This window comes from Rhinopithecus bieti, unplaced genomic scaffold, assembly GCF_001698545.2.
Source record: "Rhinopithecus bieti isolate Rb0 unplaced genomic scaffold, ASM169854v2 scaffold_23405, whole genome shotgun sequence".
Lineage (NCBI taxonomy): Eukaryota > Metazoa > Chordata > Mammalia > Primates > Cercopithecidae > Rhinopithecus > Rhinopithecus bieti.
Window position 1 is genome coordinate 2,544,915 of NW_016811519.1, and position 15,337 is coordinate 2,560,251.

At 34.3% G+C, this 15,337-nt stretch overlaps 1 protein-coding gene across 1 annotated transcript in view; it reads right to left on the reverse strand.

Moving 5' to 3' along the window:
- Window positions 1-15,337, reverse strand: part of NEDD1 (NEDD1 gamma-tubulin ring complex targeting factor) — a 45,269-nt gene that overhangs the window by 17,206 nt on the left and 12,726 nt on the right. The window contains 1 exon segment of the mRNA XM_017893968.1: window positions 28-257. Coding sequence (XP_017749457.1) covers window positions 28-257 — 230 coding nt within the window.

A 15,337-nucleotide genomic window follows, 5' to 3' on the forward strand; every position in this document is an offset into this window, starting at 1 on the left:
ATTAAAAAATAAGCATGTCACACTTACTTCTTACTTGAAGTGTCATAGAGGATGATTCTTTTATCCAAGCCTATGGTTACACAGAGCAATTCATTGACAGGAGAAAAACAGATGCCTGAAGCTGGAGCTTTGTGTACACTGTCAAAGTTATGGTATGGACTCTGACTATTTACATCCCAGAGAGTTACTATTCCATTATCCGAAACACTGCCCAGCAGTGATTTCTTAAACAAGGAGTACTTCAACTGCCGAACAGACTATAAAAATGAAAGAATAAATTTTATGTAACTATAAGCATTCACAAGGACATTTTATATAAGCCATATAAATTATGGGGTTTAGGATTTCTCTGATGTGTAAGAGTGACACATCACGCCTGTAATTCCAGCACTTCGGGAGTTTGAGGCAGGTGGATCATCAGAGGTCAGGAGTTCAAGACCAGCCTGGCCAACCTAGTGAAACCCTATCTTTACTAAAAATACAAAAATTAGCTGGGCATAGTGGTGGGCACCTGTAATCCCAGCTACTCGGGAGGCTGAGGCAGGAGAATCACTTGAACCCAGGAGGTGGAGGTTGTAGTGAGCCAAGATCACGCCATTGTACTCCAGTCTGGGTGACAGAGTGAGACGCTGTCTTAAAAACAAAACAAACAAAAACAAAAACAAACAACTCTGTCTTAAAAAAAAAAGAAAAGAAAAAAAGAGTAACAAACTTCAATCATGACAACCACCGTGTCACTCAGTGGACCATAAGATGACATACCAATAACTGAAACATACCAATCAATAGTCTATTAATATTCGCCATTTTATTATCTTGGAGTATAGCTACCTCAATCTTCCCCTTTTAGAGGAAAAATATAATACATTGAGATTATCTACATGAATTCATCAGGGTTAGAACATTCACCATATATAAAAGGCCTAGTCACAGTCAAATCACGAACAAGTAAAAGGGAATACTGGGGGAAAAAAAGCAATAATATTTTGTATTTGTTTTTTATATCTTAGATAATTGGATGCATTCGTTTGAATCTGAGCATCTGATGCACTGATAAGTCAACACTTGAAGCATAATTTAAAAAAAAAAATTAAACCAGAAAGGAAAAACTGGCAACACTCTAGACTGGGAATGGACTATATCCACTGTTTCAAAACCATCAGCCTGAGGGCAATGCTGGCCTTTCTCTAAACACAAATCCCTGCGGGTAGTGGAGATATTCTCTCTTCTTAGTTTCTATGGACCAGAATAAACAAAGATTTAGTTTGAATAAACTGATCTTAGATTAAAACTAACTGAATTTTATCTACTTTTTTTTAAATTAAAATGTTACTCTCAAACTTGTATTGATGCTGTCATCTACTAGGCTGAGAATTAAGTACTTTACATTTAAGCTATTTTTTTCCCTACAAATTTATATTCTACTTAACTTTAAAATGTCTAAAATAATATATATCAGATCTCAATAACAAAAAAAAATTGTCTAGGAAATACAGACTTTTTTTCGTAAGAAAAAAAAAAGGAGTATTAGTCACCTGGCACCTAAGTTAAGACAATTGATATGTTAACCCATTAAATATGGCTCATTTTCAATGGCTAAAGTACAAAGAGAAAATGTTGGTTTATATAGTTTTATTTTGTTGGGAAAAGTATATCCAACTTGAATAATCAAATCTTTTCTCTGGTCTATATTCAAGAAAAATAAACTACATGAATGTTAACTTTGTAAAAGACACAGAGCTCCTTAGTGCATTATGTTAATGATTACAGAGTCATACACAACATACCAAAATATAAGGCAAAACATGATTTCTAAAAAGATTTCTACAGCACTTTAGGAGTTCATATAGTTATGGTCCTTCACATGATCTAAATTTAGACTGAATATACAAGTAGAATTTTTTAAAACACCATAAAAATCATAGACCTGGTAGATTCTCAAAGTTCATAAAGTTTAACCTTTTAGCAACAGCAGCAATTTTCCTAAAACATCCTTAAAACATGGTTATCCAGAATCTGCTTGCATGTAGCAAGGAACAAGAAGTTTACCACTGTCTATAATACAACTTGATAACCAGTTAAAAACATATTCTTGATCAAGACAAAAAAAAAAAAAAGGCTAAAGATAATGATAAATGTTCCTTTCAGATAAACCTAAGTTCAGTGAACACTCAGCAAACCTCTGTATGATTTAAGTGAATTACTTAAACTCTCCAAAACTCAGCGTTCTCATTTACATAACAGAAAACACTCTTGTTTTCCTGTCACAATTATTTTAAGGATTAAATAGCATTTCTGTAAAGAATCAGGTACACAGCAGCTGTCACCACAATTTTCAGAAGTTCATAACTTACTTGCTCATCACTGCTTACGTACCCACCATTCAAATATCTTTTACATATATTTTAAAAGACCCTTAAGTAACCACACTGAATTCTTTAAATGCCTCCAATTATTTCTGTGATAATACTAACAGAATTTCATTTCTTAACTTTCTACATCTATTAAATCTTCTCTTTAGAATATTATAAGATATTAGCTAAGAATCCTGGATAAACAAAACACTGATTTACTACACATTAATAATAATAATAATAATTTATATATATATTTAATTGTGTGTGTGTGTGTTGTGTGTGGTGTGGTGTGTGTGTGTATTTCTTTTTTTTTTTTTTAAGCGACAGGATTTCGCCATTTTGCCCTAGGCTGGTCTCAAACTCCCAGATTCAAGCACCCCACCTGCCTCAGCTTCCCAAAGTGCTAGGATTATAGGTGTGAGCCACCACGCCTGGCCTCCAAATTATATTTAAAATAAATATTAACTTATTTTAGTATCAGCAGCACTTAAGTCATTAAGTCCCTATCTTGTTCCAGACTAAACTATTTATAAGGAAAGAATTAAATCAAGAAGCTTATGGGGGGAAAAAAAATCCCGGCACTATAAGCAACAATGCTATTTTTTCTTGTAACACATTATTGGGTAAGAATGTTGCGTGTTTATGGAGGAGGGAGACTGTTTCTAAATATAAAAAGCATACCACTCACTACAGGTGAGGGGAAGGTTTCAAAAACTTATTCTTAAAGGGCCAGACAGTAAATATTTTATGCTATTGTACTGAAAAGTAGTCACAGATAATATACAGATAAAAAGCATGGCTGTGTTCCAGTAAACTTTACAAAAATAAGTAGGCTACACCATTGGTTATAGTTTGTCAGTCTCTACTAAGATAACTATTTAATAGAAAAAAGGTTTTTTTTGATCACAAAGAAGAAAAATCATCCATAATCCCACCACCCAGAGAAAAGCTGGTTGACATTTTGAGGGGATGTCCTTTAAGTATTTTTCTGTGTGTATGTATGTTTCTGTGTATTCAGTATAGTATCAACAGAAAACCTGGAATCACACTTTATAATAAACAGTCATGTTAATGTTTTCTACATGATTTTAATAGCTGTTTAAGATATGAATGCATGAGTACACCAATTTATCTAAATAATGTCAGACATTTGGGTTACTTCTGATTTGCAAGTACTCTGATTACTATGCTTTTTTAAAATTATTAATTTATGAAAAAAATTGTAATTCATTGTTGTTCATGCCTTAAAGGTTCTCAGTTGAAAATATGAAATGACTATTTTGTCTTTCTTCTTTTGCAAATTGCTCATTATTCTACTTTGCCTATTTTCTATCGGGGTATGAAGATTTTTAAAATACTAATTTGCAACTTGCTCTTAATATAGGAAGAACATTAATGCTCTCATAGATTGTAAATACCTTCCCCATTTCATTTAAATTTTGTGAATTTTGTCTTGCTTTTGTCAGAAGTTTTAAATTTTATGTATTTAAATGTATCAAACTTGTTGCCAGTGACTTATGACTATACTTCTTTATATTTATGCTTATAAAAGCCTTCCCTTTGCACAGATAAAAATACATAGTCACATCATTTTCTTACTATGCACTATAAAGCAGTGAGAAATTAATATAAACATCTTAACATACATATGTACATACACACATATATACGGTCATAAATATACATAGTGTTCCTTTGACTCCATACTAGCTTCTTGATTCCCAGAGCCTTATTTCAAGCACAAATCATCTGTCACCTAAGCCACTGCATAGTTATCCTATTTCCATTCTCAGTGGCTTACTATCCATCCTCCACTCTGTTGCAATAACTAACATCTTCAAACCTGAAAATCTCAACATATTTGTCTTTTGCTTAAAATCCTTTCAATGGGAGGTCTCTGAGAAGTTACTGGTTATGGTGGTGGCAGAGTTTCTGAATGGCCGTCGATACTGTGAATGCATGCGCGAGTGTGTGTGTGCGTGTACGTATGTGTGTGCGTATATGCATGGGTATGCAGAAAAGCAGGCCTGAGACTGCCTATCTTTAAAAAGTCCTGCACTCAGGGTTGGTCCTTGGCTAGCATCTGCGAACTTGGGTTTTGGAAGGGGTCCCACTGCCTTAACTGGTAAGAGTGGCTCACTCACTCTGCCTAAACTTATTTGTGACAGATATGGTTTAAGGCTGAACCACAGCTGAATACCTAATTTCCTTCTGGGAGTTTGGAATTTTGGTATGTGCTAGGCAGTGGGCTCCTAGATACAACCAGCTCGCCAGTAAAAACCCTGGGCACTGAGGCTCTAACAAGCTTCCCTGGTAGATAACATTTCATATATGTTGTCACAATTTGATCCTGGAAGGGGTTAAGCACATCCACTCTAGGAGAAGACTCTTGAAAGCTCACATCTGGTTTCCTGTGGCCTTCACCCCATGCACTTTTCTCTTTGCTGGTTTTGCTACTTTGTATTCTTTCACTATAAAACAAATCATAGCCATGAGTATGACTATACACAGAATCCTGTGAATCCTCCTAGAGAATGACCAAATTTGGTCTTAGAAATCTCCAGCACAGCATGAGTGTGAGCATGTGTGTGTTTGTGTGTGTTTTACAACAGATAATAAGCTAGATGACCAAAAACTAAAATCCCACGGAAAACATTTACAACAAATTAGATAATCAGGTATCCCCCACGAACCCCAAATACATGCTGAGAGGTCAAACAATTAATAGCCATAAGTCTTTCATGGTATTGGTGTCTCTGCAGAAGGAAGTAGAAGGAGATAACAAGGGGTCTGAGATCTGAGAACAGAAGCAGCCCATAACAGTCAAAAGGTATTCACAAAAAAGCATGTTGGCCAATTTTACAACCTCAGCCGAAACCCAGAACATCCACTTCATTAACGGGTCTGTGCTACAGGTTTGCAGGAAGGTCAGAAGGACAAGAGCAGTCCAGCCAGAGAATTCCAAAACTGACGAGCCAAAGTGTGTCCCTCCCAGGTCACAGCCCCACACTGAGGAGATCTGCTAGGAGTGGAAGCAAACCTAAACAGGTTGGAGGCAACAGAGCTGAAGGAAACAAAGGTTCACAGATAGGTGGAAAAGCAGAGCAGAGCCAGGGAATCCCAGAAAGCAAGCAGCCATTAAAAAATACATATATATACTTTTACATATATATGCACACACATATATATACATAAACATATATACATATACATATGTGTATTTTTTACATATATTTATTTACATATATACATATACACACACACATATATATATATATAAAAGAAAACAATGGGGAACTCTGTGAAGTTAGAAAAGCCACTTGACCCCCTTCTGTCTAGAAGTTCAGGGAAACTAAAACTAATTTCACAGACATATCCCACACAAACTTACGAAAACAAAGAGAACAAGGAGAAAAACGTTCTCAACAGATGACCAGAAAGAAAAAAAAAATACAAGACATTAAGAAAAAAAACATAAATTTAAAACTCAGAAACTAGATGTCAGAACTTGGGAAAGAATTAGAAATTTTTAAAATCTCTTCAAAACTGAAGGCTAATTTAGAAGGAATTCAAAAATGAATAAACAACAGACAATACCTTAAAGACAGGTTAAAAGGAAGAAATTTTAAAATCAAAAGAAGTAAGAAAAAAGTTTAAAACACTTGAGAAAAAATGACAAACCACTGAAGAAAATGCAGCAACAAAAAATCCAAAGAGAGAAAAGAATACTAAAAAATTATAATTTAAGAAAATTTCCAAAATAAAAGATTTGAAACTACATATTAAGAAACATACTATGAGCCAGGCATAGTGGCTCACGCCTGTAATCCCAACACTTTGGGAGGCCGAGGCAAGCAGATCACGAGGTCAGGAGATCGAGACCATCCTGGCCAACACGGTAAAATCCCGTCTCTACTAAAATAAATACAAAAAATTAGCTGGGAGTGGTGGCGGGCGCCTGTAGTCCCAGCTACTCGGGAGGCTGAGGCAGGAGAATGGCGTGAACCCGGGAGGCAGAGCTTGCAGTGAGCCGAGATCATGCCAGTGCACTCCAGCCTGGGCAAAAGAATGAGACTCTGTCTCAAAAAAAAAAAAAAGAAACACAAGCTACATGCCTAACAATAGCAATATATATGAACAACATCAAGATCTATTCTAGAAAAATTAAAAATTACTTGGCTTTAAAGAAAAAAAATTCCTTCGAATAACCTAGGAATAAAAAACTAGTGATTTAGTGACTTAAAAGTGTTTCAAAAGCTATGAAATCACATGACACATTTGAGACCAAAGATAATAGAGTAACACTTAAGCTCCTTAAAGAAAATGTAAGCCTGCTACTAAATTACATTTAAAGAGAACTTGTACTCTCAAAGAAAAAAGTCAAAAAGCAGAAGATACATACTTATGAAAACAATATTGACATGCTCATTTTATTATAAAATTTGGAAAATAAAACAATAGAGGACTGTTTAGGTAAATGATGGCACTGAATAATGAAATACATGCAGTCATTAAAAAGTATGGTTATGAAGACTAATAATATCTTCATATCACTAATGAGAACAGGAAGAACAGGGTAGATCACTAATGAGAACAGGAAGAAAACATGACTGGACAAACAGAATGAGTATAACTATATGGATGGAAGACAAGAGATATACATAGAAACACTGTAAGAAAATATCTTTCAAGTAACTTTCCATTAAAGAAAATTTAGAAGAGAAAAATAGAAGGAAAAAAGGCTTTAAGAAGAAATATACAGATCATCCATTTATTTTATGCCTAAATGTCAATTATAAAACTGCTCAAGAACATATTATATAGGCTTGTCAAGTGTATACAAATACTATGGAAATATACTGAGAATCAAAGAAATGTTATCATGAAAACATTTTATACCAATGCTCCTATATAACATAAAAGAGACCACTTCTAGATAAAAGTCTTTGTAGTCCAAGTTTTGAGTGCTGCAATTCTGGTATAAACAAAACCAGTCAATGAAACAAACCAATTTAGAATAGACTCATTCTTGAGAAAACTGTTATTTCTAAAAATGTAATTAATATTTACATTTACCAGATCCCCATACTCAAGCAGACTATTAATGCTTACAAAATCTATACATAAATATTTCATTTAGGAAAAGCAAATGGATTTAACATATACTGAATAATATATACTGAAATGTCACACAAAACCTACATTTAAAGATCGTTTTTTAATCCAAGGAATCAATACAATAGATTGACATTTGTAATTGCTTTGCAAAAGGCTGCAGCTTGAGAAAGGTAACACAAGTTAACCTATTTGTGAGCCTAAGATGCTGAACTTGCCAAAGAGTGACATGCAGTTATAACCTAAGCAGTCTGTCAGCCCAGCAGTTCTGCAGAAGCACCAAGGCTCTTTTCCCCTGCAGAAAGACACTGTGATCCACATAAAGCGAATAACTTTAATTCAGCTCAGACATTTCAAAGCTGGACTCTAAATATACTCAGGAAATCTTATTTCCAATATAAAATTCAGTATGATGCAGATTCTGTGAGATTCTACATTCCTGTCACTTTCACTAAGACACTAATTTGACTAATTTTTAAAGATTTCAAATTCATGATTGTTCATAGAGACAAAAACAGAAAATTTTATTTAATCATAGATGTGCCCCATTTACCATTTTTCTCAGTAAGTAAAACTTATCAACACAGAAATTGGGCTTAAGTAACAGACTGAATTCAATTATGTCAACTTTTTGACAGATTTGAAGTTGTTATAAACATTGTTTAAACTTGAATGAATATGACATATATTATACACACACACACACACACACACACACTTTTTTTTTTTTTTTTTTTTTGAGATAGGGTCTCGCTATGTCACCCAGGCTGGAGTGTAGCAGCACAGTCATGGCTCACTGCAGCCTCAATCTCCCAGGCTCAATCCCTCCTCTCACCTCAGCCTCTTCAGTAGCTAGGACTACAGGCGCGCACCACCACACCTAGCTAATTTTTGTATTTTTTGTAGAGGTAGCATTTCACCATGTTGCCCAGGCTGGTCTCCTGTGCTCAAGCAATCCACCTGCCTTGACCTCCTAAAGTGCTGGAATTCCAGGTGTGAAACACTGTGCCTGGTCACAATATTTTTAAACTGAACTGAATTGAGAAATGTTAATAAAAGTTTTTTTAATGAATAAACATTCATTAAGTAGCAATTTGATGCTTTGGGCCACAATCAGATAAAACAGGCAGTACTACTTGTAGGAAAAACTAATTTGAAAAAAAAAAATTCCAAAGGTTTAAATTATGCTGCCCATAAAAAGGAAACATAAGTATGTAAAATCATGAAAACTGTCTTTCCTCACTAAGAAAACTGGGACTGCATCCTTACCAGCAGAAGCCAACTTATATTTCTGAGCCCATGTATTCTGTTTTAATGGTATAACTTATTGAAGAAAAACAAAATAAAATGGTATACACAACAAATATAACCATTTGTTCCAGGGAAAGGGGAAAAAAACCAACAGACTCTAGTCAAATTTTTCACCATCTTTCATGCTCTCATTTTTAAATCAGTCTAAAACACAAAATAGGATTACTGGGGTCAACTTGCAACTGGGTTTGGAGGGAACACATTAAATCTAAAGATGTTCAAATCATTTTAGAGAAGTAAATCACAAAAGGTATTTTAATAGATTGGTATTCATTAAAAGCTCACAATAACAGCTAACATTCACTGACCTCTTACCAAATGGTAGGCAAAGTGATAAACACACTCACCATCTCATTTAGCCATCAAAAAAAAAAAAAAAATCCCATTGAAAGTATATTATTCTCACTTGACAGATAAGGAAAAGGAGGCTTGAGAGTTAAGTAACTTGTTCAAGTTCACTCAGCTAGCTAAGGTGCTTTACTCCTAGTGCTCTCCAAATAAATGTGGGACTTACCATGTAAAGCTACATCAAAAGATCCTACAGAGATGCAGAATGCCCAAGCAGGAGGCAGCAGGCCCATGAAGATCTCAAGTTCTAGTTTATCTGACCTTAGATAAGAGATAAGCTTTGAGCATTACTGTTTTCCTAAACTAAAAGATACATTTAATTCAGTTCCCTGTGCAAAGTTATCAATGAAAATCCTTTCAAAATCAGTAATACAGCAACCTATCACCTAGAATTTTAGAAGATACTTGTGTGAGGAAGAGGTATAAGTACATATTGGACTCCTGCACAAAGAGACAAGAAAATACTGTAAAGTTTCCATAAGCTTTTCATCCTCAAATCCTTATACATTCAGCTGCTCCTGAGCTAGATATACAAAAGAAAATGCTACCAATTCTGAGGAGCTGATATGTAAAATAGTCAATTAAGAGTTGTATGATCTGAAAGTCCTGGAATCTGTTTTCTCATTTGTAAAATGAGAACATATACCTCACAAGTTAGTAGCAACGATTAAATGAGAGAAGGTAATATAATGCAATGATCACAGTGCTGAAACACAATATATGGTGGTAAGCATTCTATGCAGTGATCACTTCTGCTTACAGTGCTCTCCAAATCCTCTCACCACTTTCTCTGGTCCCTCCCCAACAACCCAGGTCTGAATAACTTGCACCCTTCCTCAGGCTGCCACTGAGACATCATTTCTTTTAAAATGCTTTTCCATTCTTCCCAAATGGCTTAGGTGTCTCTCCTGTATGTTCCCTTGGAACTCTGCAGTTTATTGCTTTCACAGCACTCAACATTGTATTTGGTTAACTGTATACTTACTTGCTTATTGCTACTTTCATCTAGGATGGATAAATATGAATTATAGGAGCTAAATAATGTAAAATTTCCAACATAAGTAGTAAAATTTACCCACAATATACAGCACCCTAGTAAGATAAAGGATATCTACAACACAAACCTTACAATTACTATCATGCTTGGTAGTAAACTGTGAATGCTTCTTCCTGAATTTGGGGACAAAATAAAGATGTCCACTATCATCAGTTCTATTCAACACTGGATTGGAGAGCCTAGTCAATGCAATAAAGAAAAAGTAATAACATCTATAAAGATCAGGAAATAAGAAATAAAAACTTACTATTCACAGATGACAGACATGATAGTGTATAAACTATAAATGCAAAAAAAAAAAAAAACTACAAATTCTTTCAAAAGAATCAAGACTGTCCCAGCTATTAAGTGAATTTAGCAGAATTTTTGGATGAAATGACAAAAGACAAATATCAACTATGTTTCTCTACAAGCCACAAAGAATTGGAAAACAAAATTTAACAAAAAATGCAATTAAAATATATCATCAAAAAATCAAATGCATAGTAATAAATCTACTAAAAGATATGCAAGACTTCTACAGTAAAAACAAAACACTGCTAAGAAAAATTAAAGACTTAAATAGATAGTTATACCATGTTCATGGAAGAATTAATATTGTTAAGATAGCAGTTGTTCCTAAATTGGTCCATAGATCCAATATCTCAATCAAAATGAAGCAGATTTTTTGCTGGAAATGGGCAAGCTGATTCTAAAATTCAGCTAGAAATGCAAAAGGTCCAGAGTAGTCAAAGTGAAGTTAAAAATATCACGATTTACCATAAAGCTACAATAATCAAAACTAGTAACAAACTAGACCAATGTAACAAAATAGAATGACTACAAACTAACAAATACAGTTATCAGTTGTGTAAGACGGCATTACTGTAATTCAGTGGGGATAGGTTGGTCTTTGTAATAAACAACACTGGCACAAGTAGATATCTACATGGAATGTAGGACCTTCTCTCACACAATACACAAAAATTAATTTGAAATGGATCATAACAAACATAAATAAGAAAGATAAAACAACAAAGCTTCTAAAAGAAAACAGAATAGTATCTTCAAAACCTTGGGGCAGGCAAGATTCTCAAGAGAACACAAAAAGCAGCAAACATAAAAGAATGACATATGAGACTTGACTTCATTAAATTTAAGAACTTCTGTTCATTAAAATACACACACACACACACACACACACACACACACACACACACACACACACAAAACCAGGTATTAAGGAGTAAAACGGCAAGCCGTGGCTGAAGGAAGACATTTGCAACATGCATATCCCCAAAATGAATCTACCTGCAATACATAAGAAATCATAAATAAATTTTAAAAACACATATAACCCAACATAAAAACAGGCAACAGATTTGAAAATGCCTTCACAAAAGAAGGCATATAAAAATTTACTTAACATCATTCAACATGGACAAATGCAAATTAAAACCACCATGAGACAGCACTAAATAACCATCAAAGTGGTAAAAATAAGACAGATAATGCCAAGTATTAGCAAAAATGTGGAGCAACTCGATCTCACATCCAGTTGGATTTCACTTTAGAAAATGTTTTGGCAATTTTTCATAAAGTAAAACTGTATGCCTATGCTACAATCCAGCAATTCCACTCCTAAGTATTTACTCAAAAGAAATAAAAACATAATCTTAAAAAAAGACTTGTACAAAAATATTCACAGTAGTTACCCTGTAACAGCTAAAACAAGACAATCCACTGCTCATCAACAATAGAATGGATAAATGGTGGCCCATTCATATAAGGAAACACTACACAGTATTAATACAGTATGAACTACTATTCCACGCAACAAAGCAAACGTAATGATGACTAAAGAAACCAGACACATGATATTCCCTGTTTTTCTTTTCTTTTGAGACAGGATGTTACTCTGTCACTCAGGCTGGAGTGTAGTGGCACAATCAGAACTCACTGCAGCCTCAACCTCCCAGGCTCAAGTGATTATCCTGCCTCAGCCTTCCAAGCAGCTGGGACTACTGGCATGCACCACCATGCCTGGTGAATTTCTTCATATTTTTAATAGAGATGAGGTTTCACCACATTGCCCAAGGTGGTCTTAAACTCCTGGGCTCAAGTGATCCGCCTGCCTCAGCCTCCCAAAGTGCTGAGATTACAGGTATGAGCCACCACGTCTGGCCCACATATGATTCCTTTTATAAAAGACGAGGTAGTGACTGGAAAAGGCAAAATTAAGTCCTCTGGTGTGCTGGCAATGTTCTATATCTTGATTTTGTTAGTAGTTACACCAATGTATTTACATATACATAATTCAACAAGCTGTACACTTAAGATATATGCACTGCACTTTATTATAAAGTTACACCTCAATTGTTTTAAAAAATGTAAATCTTTTACACAAAATTAGGCCAAAAGGTAGAGTCAAACCTAATGTTTTCAGGAATATTCCTTCATGTCTGATTTTAATAAGAAAATTATCTAGCAAGATATAATAAATATAAAAATTGAAGTATAAGAATATACATAGTAGTATCTGGTCTAATTTTTATGGTATTGAAAGGTCAGTCCAAAATTTATAAAATTTATAAATTTGTCATGCTTCTAACACACACAAAAAAGAAAGTTACTCTATGTCCTTAAAAAAGGTACTTGAACATTAATGATTTTTTTCACAATAGTTTCAAAGTTTACACTTTATGGCTCCCCTTTATCAAAATATAAATAAAAAAGAAATCACCAAAACAAAATATAAGTTCCTGCTTCTATGACAATTTAGTACATTCTAAAGAGCATCCCTTTGGCAAATCATTTATCTTCATCCATAAAATGCAGAAAGCGAGATTACCTCTAAAGGCTATTTTTAATGTTCAAGGATTCTATGATTCTGACATTCAAGTAATTAAAAACTCTGATTAGTTTCCCTAAATACCTTCCAAAACAGAAGTCTTTTGTGTGACATTCAGTCTTAAATCAATACTATATTCATATTTACCCTTTTCCAATCTTTTCTCACATTGGCCCTATATAAAGCCCATGCAATTTCCTTTCTCCTTATTTTTGTTAATGTGATTTCCTCCATATAAAACATCCCTCTCCCAGCTGGGTGTGGTGGCTCATGCCTGTAATCCTAGCACTTTGGGAGGTCGAGGCAGGAGGATCACTTGAGGCCAGGAGTTAAAGACCTGCCTGGACAACATACTGAGACTCTGTCTCTAATATTAAAAAAAGAAAAAGAAAAAAACTTAGCCAGGCTCCTGCTTGAGCCCAGGAGTTGGCACTGCAGTGAGCCATGATCATTCCCCTGTACTCCAGCGTGGGCAACAGAGTAAGACTCTGTCTCAAAGAAAAAGAAAAAAAGAAAGAAAAAAAATCCCTCTTCTAAAGCTTTATATTTGCCTAACAAAATCTTTGTCATCTCTAAATATACTCATACATTAAAATATTCATTATGCATCTTCTCCATGTAAGGCAAGAAACTAGACAATAGACTGAGGACAAAGAAACAGGCCATGGTTCCAACAATAATGTGGACATGTGAAAAAGACTAACCCTGGTTGGGTGCGGTGGCTCACGCCTGTTATCCCAGCACTTTGAGAGGCCGAGGCGGGTGGATCACCTGAGGTCAGGAGTCCAAGACCAGCGTGGCCAACATGGTGAAACCCCATCTCTACTAAAATACAAAAATTAGCTGGGCATGATGGTGAGTGCCTGTAATCCCAGTTACTTGGAAGACTGAGACAGGAGAATTGCTTGAACCTGGGAGACGGTGGTTGCAGTGAGCTGAGATTGCGCCACTGCACTCCAGCCTGGGCAGCTGAGCGAGACTCCGTCTCAAAAAAACAAACAAAACAAAGAGTAACCCTAATACAAGTTAGAAACAAATATTGGCAAAAAGGCCAATTTATATTGTCATAGTAAAAACAAAATAAGTAAGCCTTAGACCTAGCTGAAACTCCCAACCCTTTCAATTTTCCCTATTTTATTCTGAGATAGTCTTCTCTCAACTGTTCTGTATCACCATAAGACTGTTTTATATCACTTACTCATAATACCATTTATATATCTGTATTATTCCCCAATATATATGAAACTTAAAAAAGACTTTTCCTGTATACTTTTCATATCCACTAAATTTTTTAAGCACTAAATACATTCAAGTAATAATTTTAAAACTACTTGCCAAAAGTGAAGATCTCCCATATTTTATCTGATAATAATTATGGCCAAAGAGATTATAATTAAGTAAAATTAAAAGAATTTGCACCTCACTGNTATTGGCAAAAAGGCCAATTTATATTGTCATAGTAAAAACAAAATAAGTAAGCCTTAGACCTAGCTGAAACTCCCAACCCTTTCAATTTTCCCTATTTTATTCTGAGATAGTCTTCTCTCAACTGTTCTGTATCACCATAAGACTGTTTTATATCACTTACTCATAATACCATTTATATATCTGTATTATTCCCCCAATATATATGAAACTTAAAAAAGACTTTTTCCTGTATACTTTTCATATCCACTAAATTTTTTAAGCACTAAATACATTCAAGTAATAATTTTAAAAACTACTTGCCAAAAGTGAAGATCTCCCATATTTTATCTGATAATAATTATGGCCAAAGAGATTATAATTAAGTAAAAATTAAAAGAATTTGCACCTCACTGGAAATTTCTAAGGCAAATTTTATGGAAAGTTAACCAAGAGTTAGGTTCCTTGAAAAACTGAATTTTTTCTTTTAAACTTTTCATAAAGGGAAAATTGACTTATTTTCCTTTTAAAAGTTTCCCAAAACACTATTATATTAACCTGAAATATATAAGCTTTGATACTTTATCATATACCTACAAAAACAAAAATACAAAACTTAAATTACCCTCTGCCTAAACAAACTCAATCATTCCATGTTCACAAAACAGTATTTCTGAGTGTATCTGTCTTGCAGCTGACAAAGTCTGAGCTATGTGACACATTTCTATAACAGTAGTGCTATAGAAAGATTAATATCCATTTTTTACATTTAACCTATTAACAACTATTTGTATTTTATTATGCTGTATATAGTTATAGTCTAGAAGGATGTGACTATTTGATCACATAATCAAATTTACATAAGCACCATAATCTAGTACGAATTAGCTTGCTATCTGAATATTTCAAAACACT